General features: G+C 48.2%; 2 protein-coding genes across 2 annotated transcripts in view; one reads left to right on the top strand and one right to left on the bottom strand.

Annotated features, from left to right (window-relative positions):
* LOC108554039 (uncharacterized) overlaps window positions 1-14,300 on the top strand; it is a 35,584-nt gene that overhangs the window by 1,741 nt on the left and 19,543 nt on the right. The gene's annotated exons all lie outside the window — the stretch shown is intronic.
* On the bottom strand, window positions 261-4,933 carry Tret1 (trehalose transporter 1). Its single transcript, XM_017909172.1, has 6 exons — window positions 4,152-4,933; window positions 3,604-3,729; window positions 2,320-2,443; window positions 2,058-2,231; window positions 1,553-1,932; window positions 261-1,447 (listed from the first exon to the last, which is right to left on the bottom strand). Exons 1-6 carry the CDS (start codon window positions 4,233-4,235, stop codon window positions 866-868), a joined length of 1,470 nt encoding a protein of 489 aa, XP_017764661.1. The 5' UTR covers window positions 4,236-4,933; the 3' UTR covers window positions 261-865.

Genomic DNA, 14,300 nt, shown 5'->3' with positions numbered 1-14,300 from the left:
GGGGGGGGGGGGGCGTGTGTGACGATTTAATTCGTTGGTAAATGATGCAATTGTTCTTTGACGCAAATCGGTAACTATATACAAACGCGACAGCCGACATCGATGTACATACATAAGAATCGCGTACAACCGTCGCGTTGAAATTTTATTGTCGCGTTGGTTACAGAAGGAAGAAACGTCCGTTTCTTTCTTTCCGTTGGGCACAACGTAGAATCATCATCAGCGTATTCGAATCTATACACACGTGTACTAATTAAATAATTTACACTTGTCGTTAACCTATTCGTATACCTTTAGCAAAAGTACTAATTTGAGGTAGACCCTGTAAAGTGTTTGAAATAACAAAAATAACGGTTACATAGGACGTCTAGTCAACGATTCGTTCTCTTCTTTCTTTTTCGACCTTCTCTTTCTTTCTTTTCTTTCCTCTTCCCTTACTTTTTTCCTTTAGTCTACTCGTTGGCGCGCGTTTTCTCTCGTTGATGAACAGCCGCTGCGCAATCTTCTCGGCAAACTGAACGCAACGAGAGTCGCGCCCCTATGAATTCCGACAATATCCGGCTCCGAAACGGAAGTGGATGCGGCCAGAAGAAAGTGAGAATGAAAAGGGAAAAAGAAGAAAGAAAAGAGCAGTGAGCAGAGTCGCTTTAAGATTGAAATGGGAAAAAGAGAATCATCGGTCAGGAAGACGGTTCTCTTCGCATCCGTTTCGCTCGTTCTTATCGACAGAATGAAGGAACTATAGGAGTGGTTCGTTTGACAACGAAGCGAAAGCAAAGGCATGGAGTATCGACGACGCGATCGTTCGTCACGTCGGTCGAACAGATCGATTTAGCTAACTATCGAGAGAGAAGTAGAGAAAGGATTAACAGGCGGTTGGTAACGGCTTCATGTTGGCGACCGCACTCATTCTTCTCACCGGTCCGGCGAATCTTTTCTCGATCTCCTCTAGAGATCTTCCTCGCGTCTCCGGTACGCAGGCGATCACGAACACGAATCCGACCAAGACGATCGCGCCGAACATCCAGAAGGTGCCATACGGTCCGATGATCGAGACGATGTCCTCGTACGTCTTGGTCACGACGAACGTGCAGGTCCAGTTGAAGGCGGTTGCCACGCTGGCGGCCGATCCGCGAATCTTGACCGGCAAGATCTCGCCCATCATCAACCACGGGATCGGACCGAATCCCAGCGAGAACCCGATTACGTAAACGATCAGGCTCACTAGCGGTATCCAACCAAACGCCGACACGTCCGTCCCTGTCGCTTTCACGTAGAAGAACGTACCGAACGTGAACAGAGTCACGCACATCGATATACCGCTTATGTAGAGCAACATTTTTCTGCCCAGTTTGTCTATAACAGCTGCCGCGACGAACGTCGAAATGAAGTTCACGATACCTACGAAGATGGTGGAAAGATTTTCGTCGATACTGCTTCCAGCGTCCTGAGGAGAACACGTTTCGTTAAGCTTTGCTCCCTCTCGCTCCCTCTCGCTCCCTCTAACCATTTCCTCTGCCCATGTATGCATTTAGAAAGAAAGTGGACGTACCTTAAAGATTTGGACGGTATAAAATATAACGGCGTTAATTCCAGAGAGCTGTTGGAAGAACATTAGGCCGAGCGAAATTAAAAGCGGCTTCAGATGATTCTTCTTGAAGAGTTCCATGAATGCACCCTGCGAAACGTTGCGTTCGCTATCGACGTGCAACTTTTGTACGGCGTTCAATTCCTCGTTGATATCGGTATCCTTACCACGTAGCCATTGCAACGATTTTCGCGCGTTTTTCGCCTTTCCCTTGGATATGTACCATCTCGGAGTTTCGGGAATGGTGAACATCAAGATCATGAACGGTATCGGTAAACTAGCGCCGAGTAACGCGAGATTTCTCCAATCCAAGTACATGCCGGCTACGAAGCAGACTAGAATTCCTAAAGAAACCGGAAAGGAAGAAAAAAAATTCTCGTTCAGTTGGACTGGCGATCGACGATTAACGGATAGTCGTAGAGAAAGGATGGACGATTCGTCGACGGATGGAACTGGAAAAAACGTTTACCTGTGTTACCAAAGGCGGTTGGTAATAGTCCGAGGGTGCCTCGTACCTCTGCCTGTATCGTCTCCCCGAGATAGACCGGTAGCGAGAGCGAGGCGATACCGACACAGAAACCGCAGAGCGCGCGGCCGACCAGTACCATCGCGACGTTCGTTGCCAATGCGATTAACAGCCAGGCTGGAACGACGAACGTTGCACCGATTAGTCTATATCGCGTGACGATCTAACGCGAACTCGGCTCGAGAACCGGATTGCAAAAGCATACCTGCGATGAACGGCAGTGCAGTGGCCAGAATGGTGTTTCTTCTACCCAGGTATTCGATACAAGGACCTCCGGCAATGCCTCCAAAGAGCGCGCTCAACGGCATGATCGATCCTATCCACATGCCCTGAAACGAGAATCATCGCGTGACTATCACGCGACTATCGCGCCTGTATCGGGATAGAAAGCGCGTTACGTTACGGCAACGTTACGTTCGCCGCGAGGCTCGATGGTCCCCCTTAATCCCGTTGTCCGAGCGACGGATTACGCGCGGTGATCACGCCACACGACCTTGGAATACAAAGAAGGCGAATTGGAAGGAAAGAAGAAAGGAAGGAAGGGATGTTCCTCGGACGCTGACGCAGACCTCGATCGGCGACGTCGGAACGGGAAGAGTGGAACAGGGGCGGGACATTGAAGAACCCGGAAATAATCGCGTGGAATTTGCTCTCGTACGGACGTTTGTTCCCGCGCGATTAAACCTGCAGGCACATCGACGACTCGGCGAAGGTTGCGGTAAAGTGCGGCCCAAGAAACGCGTTGCGGCGTGTAGCAGCATACAGCAGCGTAAATCAAGAACGAACGAATCGCGTGACGCGCGTATCGAGGCTGGACGCGGTACATCTCGATGATGGCTGAATGTCACGACAAGGGGGGTCGTATGGGAAACGCGTCGCATCGACGTCGACAACTCGTATTCCGAGTAACATTGACACGACGGGTTAAAGACTCAATCATTCGTTGACCCTTCCTCGATATCATCGATGATTCGCCGATGCGATAACAATTCTCGCGGCATTTTCTCCCATCGATCCTCGATCGCGCACGCCCCTTTCGGGCTGGAGGCATACCTTTTCCGAACGTAGTTGCTCGTTTTCGTATCGCGCGACGAACGTGGTAACGCATCGTACGTACACACAGGCGTGTACACATGTACGTAACGGCGAAAGGAATGCGATCGTCGCGTTATCGAGATAAACCGTGCAACCGGGATACATTGGAAAACAAACGTGCCGCCTGGTTACCGATCGTTTGGCCTTGGCTCGCTTTTCGGATAAACGAGGAATCCGGATAACGTTGTTTCTCGTTCCGCTGGAATACTCGCGATTACGCGATCCCCGCGTCAAGCACGTTTGTTTGAAAACAATTCGCTCGCCGGTAGAGACACGCGTCGGATTCGCGCTATTCGCTATCCTTCCTATCGCTTCCTCGAGAGTTTCGCGTGAAACTACGCACGCGGACACATCCCCGGAATAGTTTTCGTCCTTGTGCCTTTTCGTTACTTACGATTTCCTTCGTTACTTCGAACATAGCCGTGGAGTTGTCGCGCATGGAGACCAGGCCAGGGGAGGTGTAGGAACTCGAGTAACCGACCACCATGGAGCCCAGTGACACCGACAGGGCAGCCAATACCTGAAAACATTAGAAACGGGTACGCGCGTTAATGCGATCGAACGGAACAATCGTTCCTCGTAGTCACACACGCGCAAACACGCACGATGGACGCGCGTCCTCTCCGTTCCTATTTCCGATGTGGCAAGAACGGGAAAAGACAAAATCCAGCGGATGGATGGAAAAGGAGGCAACGACCGGTGGAAAACGCGATCGAAACTCGAGGATCGTAAACGGCGGGCAATATTTATCGAGCAATGTCGGTTAAGCGAGAACCGGTAAAATCTCGATCGATATTCAATCCGGAAGGTCGTGCAGTGGTTACTCGCGCACGATAAACGAACGAATCGAGGAACGAGAAAAAAACGAGTAGTCACGGTTATGATCCCGGATAAAATCGAGCATAGATTTCTATATAAAGTACGCAATGCCGTTGTCGATACCTGAGTGAAGGTGCATTTAGCGACTGGCGCGTTGCCCGGTAATTCGATGTCCACATGGGTATCAGCTCGCATAAGAATCTTCATGATCGAGTAGGATATAGAGACGCGGGGCAACGAGGAGAACCGATCGGAGAAGAGACGCGATACAAGATGCTAGCTTTCGGGAAGATGTGCGTTATTCCGTGGTATAAACGGGCGGAAAGAGTTGCGATCGTTGGACGATTTCTATCGTCTACACAGTGCGCACGATCCTCGTTCCTTTCTTCTCGCGGCACGCGAAACGAACCAGCCGTTCGAGCACGTGCCTGTCTATCGATATCGATTTAACTTTATTAGACCGAAGCAGATCGTTTACTAGTCATCGATTTCGATGCGCGCGTTAGTCGACCATTTGTTCTCGCCGTGTTGGCAGATACCACTTTGCTCCGTTGTCCTTCTCTTCGCGACGTTGGTCTCGCGACCTCGAATTAAATATCCTCTCCGTTGCTATTGTTATCGTGCTTTTTCTTCCGCTCGATATCGTGCCCGTTGCAATCGATCTTTCCTCTCGTTGTAAATTTATCGGTTATCGGTGATGTGTCGTTGTCGTCGTCGTCGTCGTCGTCGTCGTCGTCGTCGTCGTCGTCGTCGTCGTCGTCGTCGTCGCCGCCGTCGCCGTCGCCGCCGCCGCCACCGCCGCCACCGCCGCCACCGCCGCCTTCAACGTCGGTGATGTCGTCAACGTCGATGTCGTTCTCTTCCTCGATACAATGCGTTAACGTCGTTCCCGTATAATATTGACACGCTATTGGCACTCGTGGACCGACGGGTGGTTCCCTGTTTATATAGGGAAACGATGCTGGGGGGCCGCGACTATCCCTACCCTTGTCATTGCGAGGATCCATCGTCCGCGAATCGGACGATTATACGTATGTATGCGCGCGGCTTTCGCGTACGCGGGGTTCTACGCGTGAGCGTAACTCGTGCCATTCCTTCGTGCCTTACTCGATCCCGGCACGTGGGGACTAATTTCGAAAAACCGCCCTGTATACAGACGAAGAGGGAGAAGGAGGGAGAGATAGAGAGAGCGAAAGGGGATGACCAGAAGGAAAAGAAACCCGTTCGATGAACCCATCACGAATCGACGTTTCCAACTTTTCCCGTTACCGAATCCTCGAACATTGCCGTTCTTCGTCATCGCGTTGGATGAAAATGGATAAAAATTTGGTATTGGAATAGGAAGAGTAGTCGTGACTGGGGATCTCGCGGTCGAATCGTATCGTCGTTACGATCGACCGATCTTGCCGCGCCGGCGACCTTCTTTCGCGTTGCGTAATTTTCTTTGTCGGAGCACGACGCGTTGTTACTCTTCTTTTCCTTTCCCGCGGACAAACGTGCCATGCCATATTTCATTCCACCGTGTTCCGTTCCATTCCATTCCATTCCGTCCCGTTCCGTTCTTCTCCGCTCGTTGTCATTCGATTCGCGAGCGTTTTCCCGGGAAGACCAACTCGTGGATATCGCGAAAGAGGAGCTCGTACGCCAAGTTTTTTCATGGATCGATGACGACGCGTGAGAAAAGCCGAAGATTCATCGACTCCCGCGCGAGTTCTGGCCTCTGTGTTTCGCTGCATCTGCATCCGCGTCGGCGTCGGCATCGGCGTCGGCGTCGGCGTCGTTCCGCGTCTACGATCGCGTTCGCGCGGGGTCAGTTATCCGCGCGATTCATCGGGAAACTGAAATTGCATGGGTAAACTCGGAGAGTAGGGAATCACGATTTACGCATCGTCGCCCAGGCGCTCCATTTCTCCGTTCTTATTTTGAACTATTAATTGTTTAATGCGGTTCGCAAACGTCTCGAATATATGTACGTCAGCGATGTACGTGGAAGGAAATTAAGTCGTTAGTTATTATCAGAAGCGTGCAAGGTCGCTGTTGGTCGAGTACAAACGTGCATGCACGCATGCGATGCATGCATTCGTCTTTTGTTTTCCGCAATTGCTTCTTTCGATGGAGCGAAGCGTGAAACACGCGTCGAACCACGCGCCTAACATCTCCTACTCCTCCTCTTCTTCTTTTTCCACCTGTTCCGCTCGCTTTTGCATCCTTTCTCGTCCGAACGTTTCTCCGCCGGTAAACAGACGTACGCGTCTCGTCGTCTTCTTCTTCTTCTTCTTCTTCTCTCCCTCCTTGCTCGATCTTCACCCGCCACGATTTGGTTTCGTCCGCCTCGAGTCGGACGCGTGCCGCTCTGCTCGGCGAGCAGCGGAGTAACGCGAGCAGATCGAGATCTCGTAATCGCTGATCTCGATCGCTAGTCTGGATCGCGAACCTCACGTTCCGCGCACCGCGATACCCCGTTGTTTCATCGAGTTTCTACGTACGCGGAACCTGCAGGTGTAAATCGAAAGGTTTTCGGGGTAACCCGGATAATACGCGAGGCCGACAAGCGTCGCATTCGCGTCGCGTGCTTTCATAATATCGTGCCTTCGACGATGTTTATTCCCGCGTACTGCTTGTTTGCGCAATCACGATAAATACAATTCCGAATATATACGTAGAGACGTAGATATAGGATGTACGGCACATATACGCAAGATGGATGTCGTAAGCACCAAGATCACGATGCCCTCGAGCTTAGCTCGAACGACAGGGCGGAGATGGCACGCGTGGCATTCTATCCGCGCGAGAAAGAAAAGCGTGGAGGGCGAGAATCGCTTCGTGATCGGCTACTGTGCCTCGCGCAATCATCGCGCAAGATTCCCTTGAAATCGCGAAACGTAGGTATCTTTTCGTCGCGGCTGTTCCGCGATCTTCCTCGACGCCTCGCCGAGACACGCGTATTCGCCAGAGATCCGATTCTCTACGGAGTCGAGGCGAGTCGGAAGAAAAATGGATCAAGGATGCTTCCTCGCGTTATCCTTGAAACGCGTGTACGAGTAGAAACGAACGAGGTCTCTGTCGTTTTCTCGACATATCGCGATACGTAATGCTGTCGTGTCGGGATTCGCGATGTGCGCGACCGATCCTCGAGAAAATAGATTCGCGAACCTCAACGGGCCCAACTCGCTCGACGTTACCGGCTACCATTTACCGTCTACCGTTTACCGGTTGTCGGTTGTCGGTTGTCGGTTACCGGTTACCGTTTACCGGTTCCTCGATAATCATCTCGTCGCCTGACTCGAGAATCACGCGATTTCGCGATTCCATGCGCGGTATTTTTTCAAACGCGTTGCCCGAACTGGATCTCTCTGTCCGTTTATCGTTCCACCGCGGGTTCACGGTCGATCGTCTACGTATGCGAATGACCAAAACGGAAAAAAAAAAAAAAAAAAAAAAAAAAAAAAAAAAAAAAAAAAAAAAAAAAAGAAAAAAAAAAGAAGAGAGAAAAAGGAAATTACCTGACTAGCGAAACGCATGAGCGATGGCTTCGTTTCGCTCTGGAACTGCGCACGCTTGCTGCCAGTGACCGAATCCTTTGGCGGTTTGACATTTTGCGTGCTCATGCTTGCCTTCGTGGTTTCCGTCCCTGTGTACGGTGGCTCACCGGCCAACAGTGGATCAATTTGTTTATAATCGTGGTCCAGACCCTTGCCCAGGGGGTCGTAAATGCGAGACCCGTTTAGGGTCTTCTGGTGATTGTTCCTCAAGTTCTGTGCATAGTAATGGTTGGTCGAAGCGGCGCCGGTGTTGCCGGAAGAGATCACCTTTTTCTCCGCGATCAGAGCTGTTTGACTGTTGAACGGGCTCACGTTCGTCTGTGTTCGACGAACAGTCTAGGTTGATGGCTGTGCTGTTCGTCGTCGATCTCGTCACCGTAGGCACCTTGGTGTAATACTTGGGTAGAACGTTCCGCTCCTGTAAACGTATAAACGTGATTTTTGTTTTACTTTTACATTTCACCACCTCGTTCTCTCGTTTCCTTCCATTTTGCTTCGTTTTCTTTAACGTTCATAGCGACGAACGAAAGCCAAAGTCTTACCCCAGGTCACGATCGTTCTTCTTTTCTGTTGCCGCTCGTAGGCTCGCGGAGCAAAGTAACGCGTAATTTAAGGCTCGAATTGGTTTGTCAGCGGGAAAACGGAGAATGAAACGAAAGATATGGTACGCGATACCGGACGCGGACGGTCTGCTACGTCGAAGGGATGAAACAGTCGAGACGGAGTATTTATACTAGATTCGTTTATCGAAAATAGTTGGAAGAGAAAGAAACGTCGAACGAAGGAAAGATGAGGATGCACGAAGCGATTATCGCAACGAGCCAATGACGAAAAGCGACGAACGCAAAACCAGCGTGATTCTTTGTCGTCGATTAGATGACTTTTACCCCTGGTTACCGATAACCTTTGTTGAACTACAACATGACCAAACCGTGAGCTCTTTTCCCTTTGCGAATGTTGCGCTCGTGGCTGAGACGCATCTCCGTGTATACGTGGACAATCCTGACCGACTTATCCGATTTTCCCCAATTCTTCGTAATGTCACGCTCGAAAATCACAAACGTCTAACCGCGGATCCCTAACCACCTAATCCACTGTGGTCTCGATCGCACTCTATTGCTTCTACCTATGTTTTCGAATATCCGCCTTCTCCGTCAACGTACATTTGCAAATAATCGTTTTTGCATTCTATTTCGATAATAGTCATTGTCTCTATGCGAACATCCGACTTTTTACATCGATATCGGATATTTTCTACTTTCTATCTATTTTTCTTCGCTCCTGTCCCCTTCTGTCTCAACCTTCTCCGGAGTTTTATCATTTTCTAGCATTTTCGGACAATCCCACTGGCAAATACTTATCTTATACGGGCATATTACTAATTCTCGATAAACTAATCGCTCGTTATCTGTAATTCCCCCTTTTTGTTTCTCCTATTTTCTTTCTTTCCCTTTTCTTCTTCTTTTCTTTCTTTTCAACCTTTCCGAATTAAAACGCGCTCGACGATGCCTCGCGATTACGTCTAATGGCAAGAATCTTTCGCCAAGTGCCATTTTAGAATGCAAATTCGTTGGTGCATATCTCGTCGACGTTTCGTTTGTTTGCCTATACGTATGCATGTGTAGTGAACCATCGTTTTCGTTCGTAATCGCGCTATCGCTTCTCCTTTGGACCCGATACCCGATCGTCCTCGGGATATGGACACGATCCGTTCGTGATGTTATACCTAGTTGCTAAGAAAATCACGAACGCGTCTCTCTGTGGCGTCGGTCGAGTGCAGTGTAAACCGCGCGAATGATCTCTGACCTCCGCGATTACGACACGTTGCATCGTGAAACGTCGTTCCGACTCGAAAAATCGAAAAGACCGCGCATACGCGCGCTAGCAGTCTCCCTTCTTCCTTTCGCTTCCGGTCGGAGGTTTCGACATCGTCGCGTTCTCGTGGCGCTATCTAACGTGAACATTTGACACCGGTAACCGACGGAGAAGAACCGAACGAGTCGTGAAAATTGAACAGCGTGTATCATGTGATTGCTACATCCACTCTCGTGTTTTACCACCCGAGTTTCGGTGCGGTCGTTAATTCGCTTTCGACCTTTCCTACCATGTTTCGAGAAACATCCAACGAAACTTCGAACGCTACATCGATCTTCTTAAATTGAGAATGTTCGATCCTCGCAGGACGGCCAGTGCCACGTTCGCATCGATGAATCTTTGACGTTCCAATGTTGTTTCTCTCGCACATATGTACATATATATATAATAGCGATGCTATTTTAACGACTCATCGAAGCATCGAAAACATCGCGTGTTGAGGTTAGGTTACGAAACGCGAAATACGAATGCAAATGAAACGATAGATATCAAGAGAATTCTATCGAAGAAAAAAGGATAGAGAAAAAAAAATATGGTTGAATGTTGAATTTTAAAAATATCGCTCGAACAAAATTATATAAGCACACGCGTTGAGTATATAGGTTCAAAATTAGATTTGCCATTCTGTTTCCAGAACGCGCGTACAATCAGCACATATTTATATCGTTCCATTTGCGAAGTCTAGATCGTGCGACGATACTATTTTCGCTTCTTCCGAACATTGCCGAAGAAAGACGCGGCTTTCTATTCTATGTTTGCCCGTGGTTCAGCCGACGCGATGAAAGGCGAAATAAGCGAACGGTATACGTACACGCGCGTACATGCATACATATAGGCGAAACGCGACATGCAAAACGAGAAGAAAAAACATAAGAGTGGGAAGTACAGCTGCGATTCCGAGGCATTTTTGTAGGAAGATGCAACAAATCCGTAACAATCAGACGCGAAAACATGCGCCTCGAATTCGGCTGATTGGAAATCGCGCGTTGTTATGCAGTTCCGATATCTTGCAATCCTAACGCCATGTTACGTCAGTTGTATTTACCCGAGAAACGCGCATTCGGAAAAATGCAGCGGTCGGTATGAAAGATCGAAACGAAACGATGTTTGTACACGCGTCTGTATCGTTCCTCGATGCTGAAATTCGTGGGATACGCGATCTTCCGACATTACAGAAATAATCAAGCGAAAGTCGAGCGATAAAATTAATTTATCACGCGTGTAGTATAAAGCGGATAGAGCAGCGACCGTACGAAGTAAAAGTCAGACGGTTTATCAGCCGTTTCTAGATACAAGTCGGTAAACTCGGGGCCAAAGTCAGCGAAAAAGGACAACTCGAACACCTGACTCTGACGTTTCAGTTATACGCGCGTTTGATCCTAGCGATCTTGGCCTGACCGTGAATTTTATCGTATGACATTGCATACGCTCCTTAACGATACGCGTAAATATCTCGCGAATCGGAATCTGTATATGTGTGACGTGTGTACGCGAGTGTGTGTATGGTAGAAGCAAAAAGCAGCTGCATTTAACCGGTGCACCGCCTAGTGACAAAACTATTGCACCGTTATATCTGTTTCTATGTGTTCGCGCGTCTATATTATTATATACTTTCGTGATATCGCGATTTCCGAATCATTGCATTCGAGCAAATGTCGCTAAAAATGGTAAGCCGAAAGTCGACTAATTCCGCGAGCCGTAAAATCGAATGGCCACACGAACGAATCGATATCGCTATCGATACGACGCCTGCCTGGCCAGCTTTGGTTTAACGCTAGGCGATAGAAGCATCTGATAATGATAAAGCACGCATCGTCTCGTAAGATACAGAGGTCGAACATACTACGACCGACAAAACGTTCTTTTTGCATAACGCTCACCTTCATGGCATTCGAAGAAGAAAAAAAAGTGCAAAGACCGATCGACTTTTTCTCTCGCAATAATTGCTATTCGGGGAAAAGCGAAAGAGACAGAAAAGAAAGGCAAAACCATGATCAAGGGTGTCTCGAATACCAAGGATTACAAATCTGCGCGTATGCGAATGAACGTATGGTGTAGCGTGAAACAAGAAGTGAAAGAGAAAGAAAAAGAATACGCGCGCGCGCGCGTGTGTATATGTGTGTGAAAGAGAGAAGAGAGAGAGAAAAAGAGAAAGAAAAGAGAAATTCGTCGAACTAAAAATTGTCTACAACATTGGCATATTCGGCGGTTTCGCTAGACAATTCCGCGCGTACGGTGATTTGGATGGTGATTTATTGGAACATCGATCGGTCAATCGTATCTCTGCTCGACGCGACGAATCTTGGGTGTGGATGCCTCGGATATCCATCGGTTCCCAAAGGACCGACAGGAAGAAGCTACGCACCACGTTCTCTCTACGCATTTCGAAACGAAGCTGCGGTTGACTTAGAGCAATAGTGTGACGTACCAGCGGCGTAGACACTCGTGGCTGACGAAGCATTTTAGCGCTGCGTCCGTGACAATTACGTAGAGATAAGTCGACTGCAATATCCACATCTTGCTGGCCGAAATATATATTATGCTACGAAATGCGATATAGCGGGGAGTATTAGGTAATAGTTAATAATCTTGGGTATCTAGCCTGTCAGTGTCAACGATATACGACTCGTTTTCCTCCTTATCAATCGTGCTTAAGCCGTGTGGCGTCTTACCTATTTTCCCCTATTTCTCCCCCGTTTCTCGCTAATTCGTGTCAGTACATCCTCGGCAGCGAACGCGACGCGATCAAATACACATTCGCGTACGTATGCCTGTGTGCGCGCGCGTGCGTGTGTGTATACACACACGCGTGTACACGCGTATATTTTACGTTCTTTCATTTTCGAATCGCAACAGTCGACAACGCAACACGCTGCTTTCTCGCGGTAAACACCAACCTACATCGTGGAATGTTAATCTCTTTTCGCGAATCGCTCTCGTTCGACAAATTTTCTGCTGTTTATACGCGCATTAGGCTTTTCTCGCCGAATATTTTTCTTCGCGCGTTTAAAAGCCTTTCGTTACGATAGCGCGGGGCGTTTGTATCGATCCACGTTATTCGAAAATGAAATAGAGCGAAACACGAATTGCGCGAAGGATAAATTACGCTCTCGATTGGTGGCGTGCGGGTAAAAAGATACGCTTGGTATCGCACGCGTTACGAATACGCGTGTTCATATCCGTTGTAGCCTTAATTAATAGAGGCGCTTATCGCGCTGCGTGTAATACCAGTGGGAAAATTGATTTTTCGAACAACGAGTGCGCATCTTTCTCCGTTTACGACCGATGCAAAAATTTCCACGTGTGTTTGTGTACGCGCGGCGTATGCACAGGAAATTCCGGGGACGCTTTTCTTCGACGCATGCGTGCGTATCAGGAATACGTGTGGACCGTGCGAAGCGGCACGACGCGAAACTTTTTAAATGGAACTTTCCGCGAAACGTTTCGAAATGAAATATGCACAACGGAAAGGGGTGATGACGTACGATGCAAAACGAATTCCGCGCGAGCAAAAATCGCCAACGATATTCCACGACTATATCGTTCGAGCGTATTTGGTGTGGAAGAAACAGGTCCGAAAACACTTAGAAACTAATGTTAACGATTGAAAAATACCATTTATTGAAAAACTGTTTTCTTGTGTTACAAAATTTATCACCTTTTGCGTCGGTACATACCGACCGACGATTCTGGTGGACGACAAGTCCTAGAAGACAATTCAAAAGACATTGAAACTTCGGAATTATATGATGTATGTATATGTCCTCCGCGGTTCGACAAATGCGAATCATCAACATGAATACAAACGCGAATGGTAATAAAGCGGTAACGATGACGAACAGCGTTCAAAGGTCCATCTCGTTGTTGTTGGAATCTCGATTACCCCACGGAACAGGCGCAAACGCTGTTTGCGCCACAATCGTACACACGTGTTGCACAGACTCGTCGTTAATCGAATCGAACTAACTGATCGGATAATAAAAAACAAATGAGTGAAGATAGGCAAGAATAAATTTAACAAATCCTCCATGCGAATAATTTCGTACTTCGCATCTACGTTCGCCGAACTCGATTACGTTCTCGGTGCGACGAGTTTGTCTCAACGGGACAAAATATGTATACATGTACATACACGCGCGCGCGCGGTTTTATCTCGATGATCGATATTTTCGGATGGCAACGTACGCGCGTAGCAAACGTCGGCGAGATTCGAAAGCTAGAAGAATAATCTGAACGAAACGTAAGTAAATAAATAAATATATAAAAGATTAGACAATATCGCTGTCACGAACATTCGAATATTGCTCGTTGCGCGTATAACTTCCGACATACGATACACCCGGCAACCTCCGCCGACATCGATGCATGCGACCGTCCTTAAATATAGAACGAAGAAATTTCTGTACGAACGAAAGGATGCACACCGATGAATAGAGAAGCAATAAAGCAGACCAGTGGTGAACAGTAGAATTCCAAGAGCTTCTTCAAGAGCGGTGGGGATAGCCGCGAAAGATGCGAGAGAGAGAGAGAGAGAGAGAGAGAGAGAGAGAGGGGAGGGGAACGGATGTGCAAAGACGTAAAGAGAAAAGCGAAGTAGAGAATCAAAGATTGGGCACGTGTGCAATCGTTGAAAGAATCGTAGGATTTCGCGGGTGACTATGTAAGACGAAAAGCAAATGGAGGTCTAAAGAGGAAGATCGAAAATGTAGGATGATAGAGTAGTAAATACCGAAACCATGAACGATCGAGATTCAATGTCGCCGACAACGATGTACCGAAGGTGGTACCGCGATGCAAGTACATGGCTGCGAGAAATATGCGAAGGAGATAAAAAAGGCGAGGATGGAAAGTGAAA

The sequence above is a fragment of the Eufriesea mexicana genome, unplaced genomic scaffold (genome assembly GCF_001483705.2).
Source record: "Eufriesea mexicana isolate 0111107269 unplaced genomic scaffold, ASM148370v2 scaffold15773, whole genome shotgun sequence".
NCBI lineage: Eukaryota > Metazoa > Arthropoda > Insecta > Hymenoptera > Apidae > Eufriesea > Eufriesea mexicana.
The sequence above is the reverse complement of the archived record's forward strand: the minus strand, read 5'-3'. Positions and strand labels throughout refer to the sequence as shown.

Bases quoted from the DNA above. Each gene is read 5' to 3' on its own strand.
- Tret1 (XM_017909172.1), bottom strand. From the start codon at position 4,235: ATGAAGATTCTTATGCGAGCTGATACCCATGTGGACATCGAATTACCG. The intron at 3,730-4,151 runs GTATCGACAACG...TAATGTTTTCAG, and splicing joins CTAAATGCACCTTCACTCAG to GTATTGGCTGCCCTGTCGGT. The intron at 2,232-2,319 runs GTATGCTTTTGC...TCGTCGTTCCAG, and splicing joins TGCACTGCCGTTCATCGCAG to CCTGGCTGTTAATCGCATTG.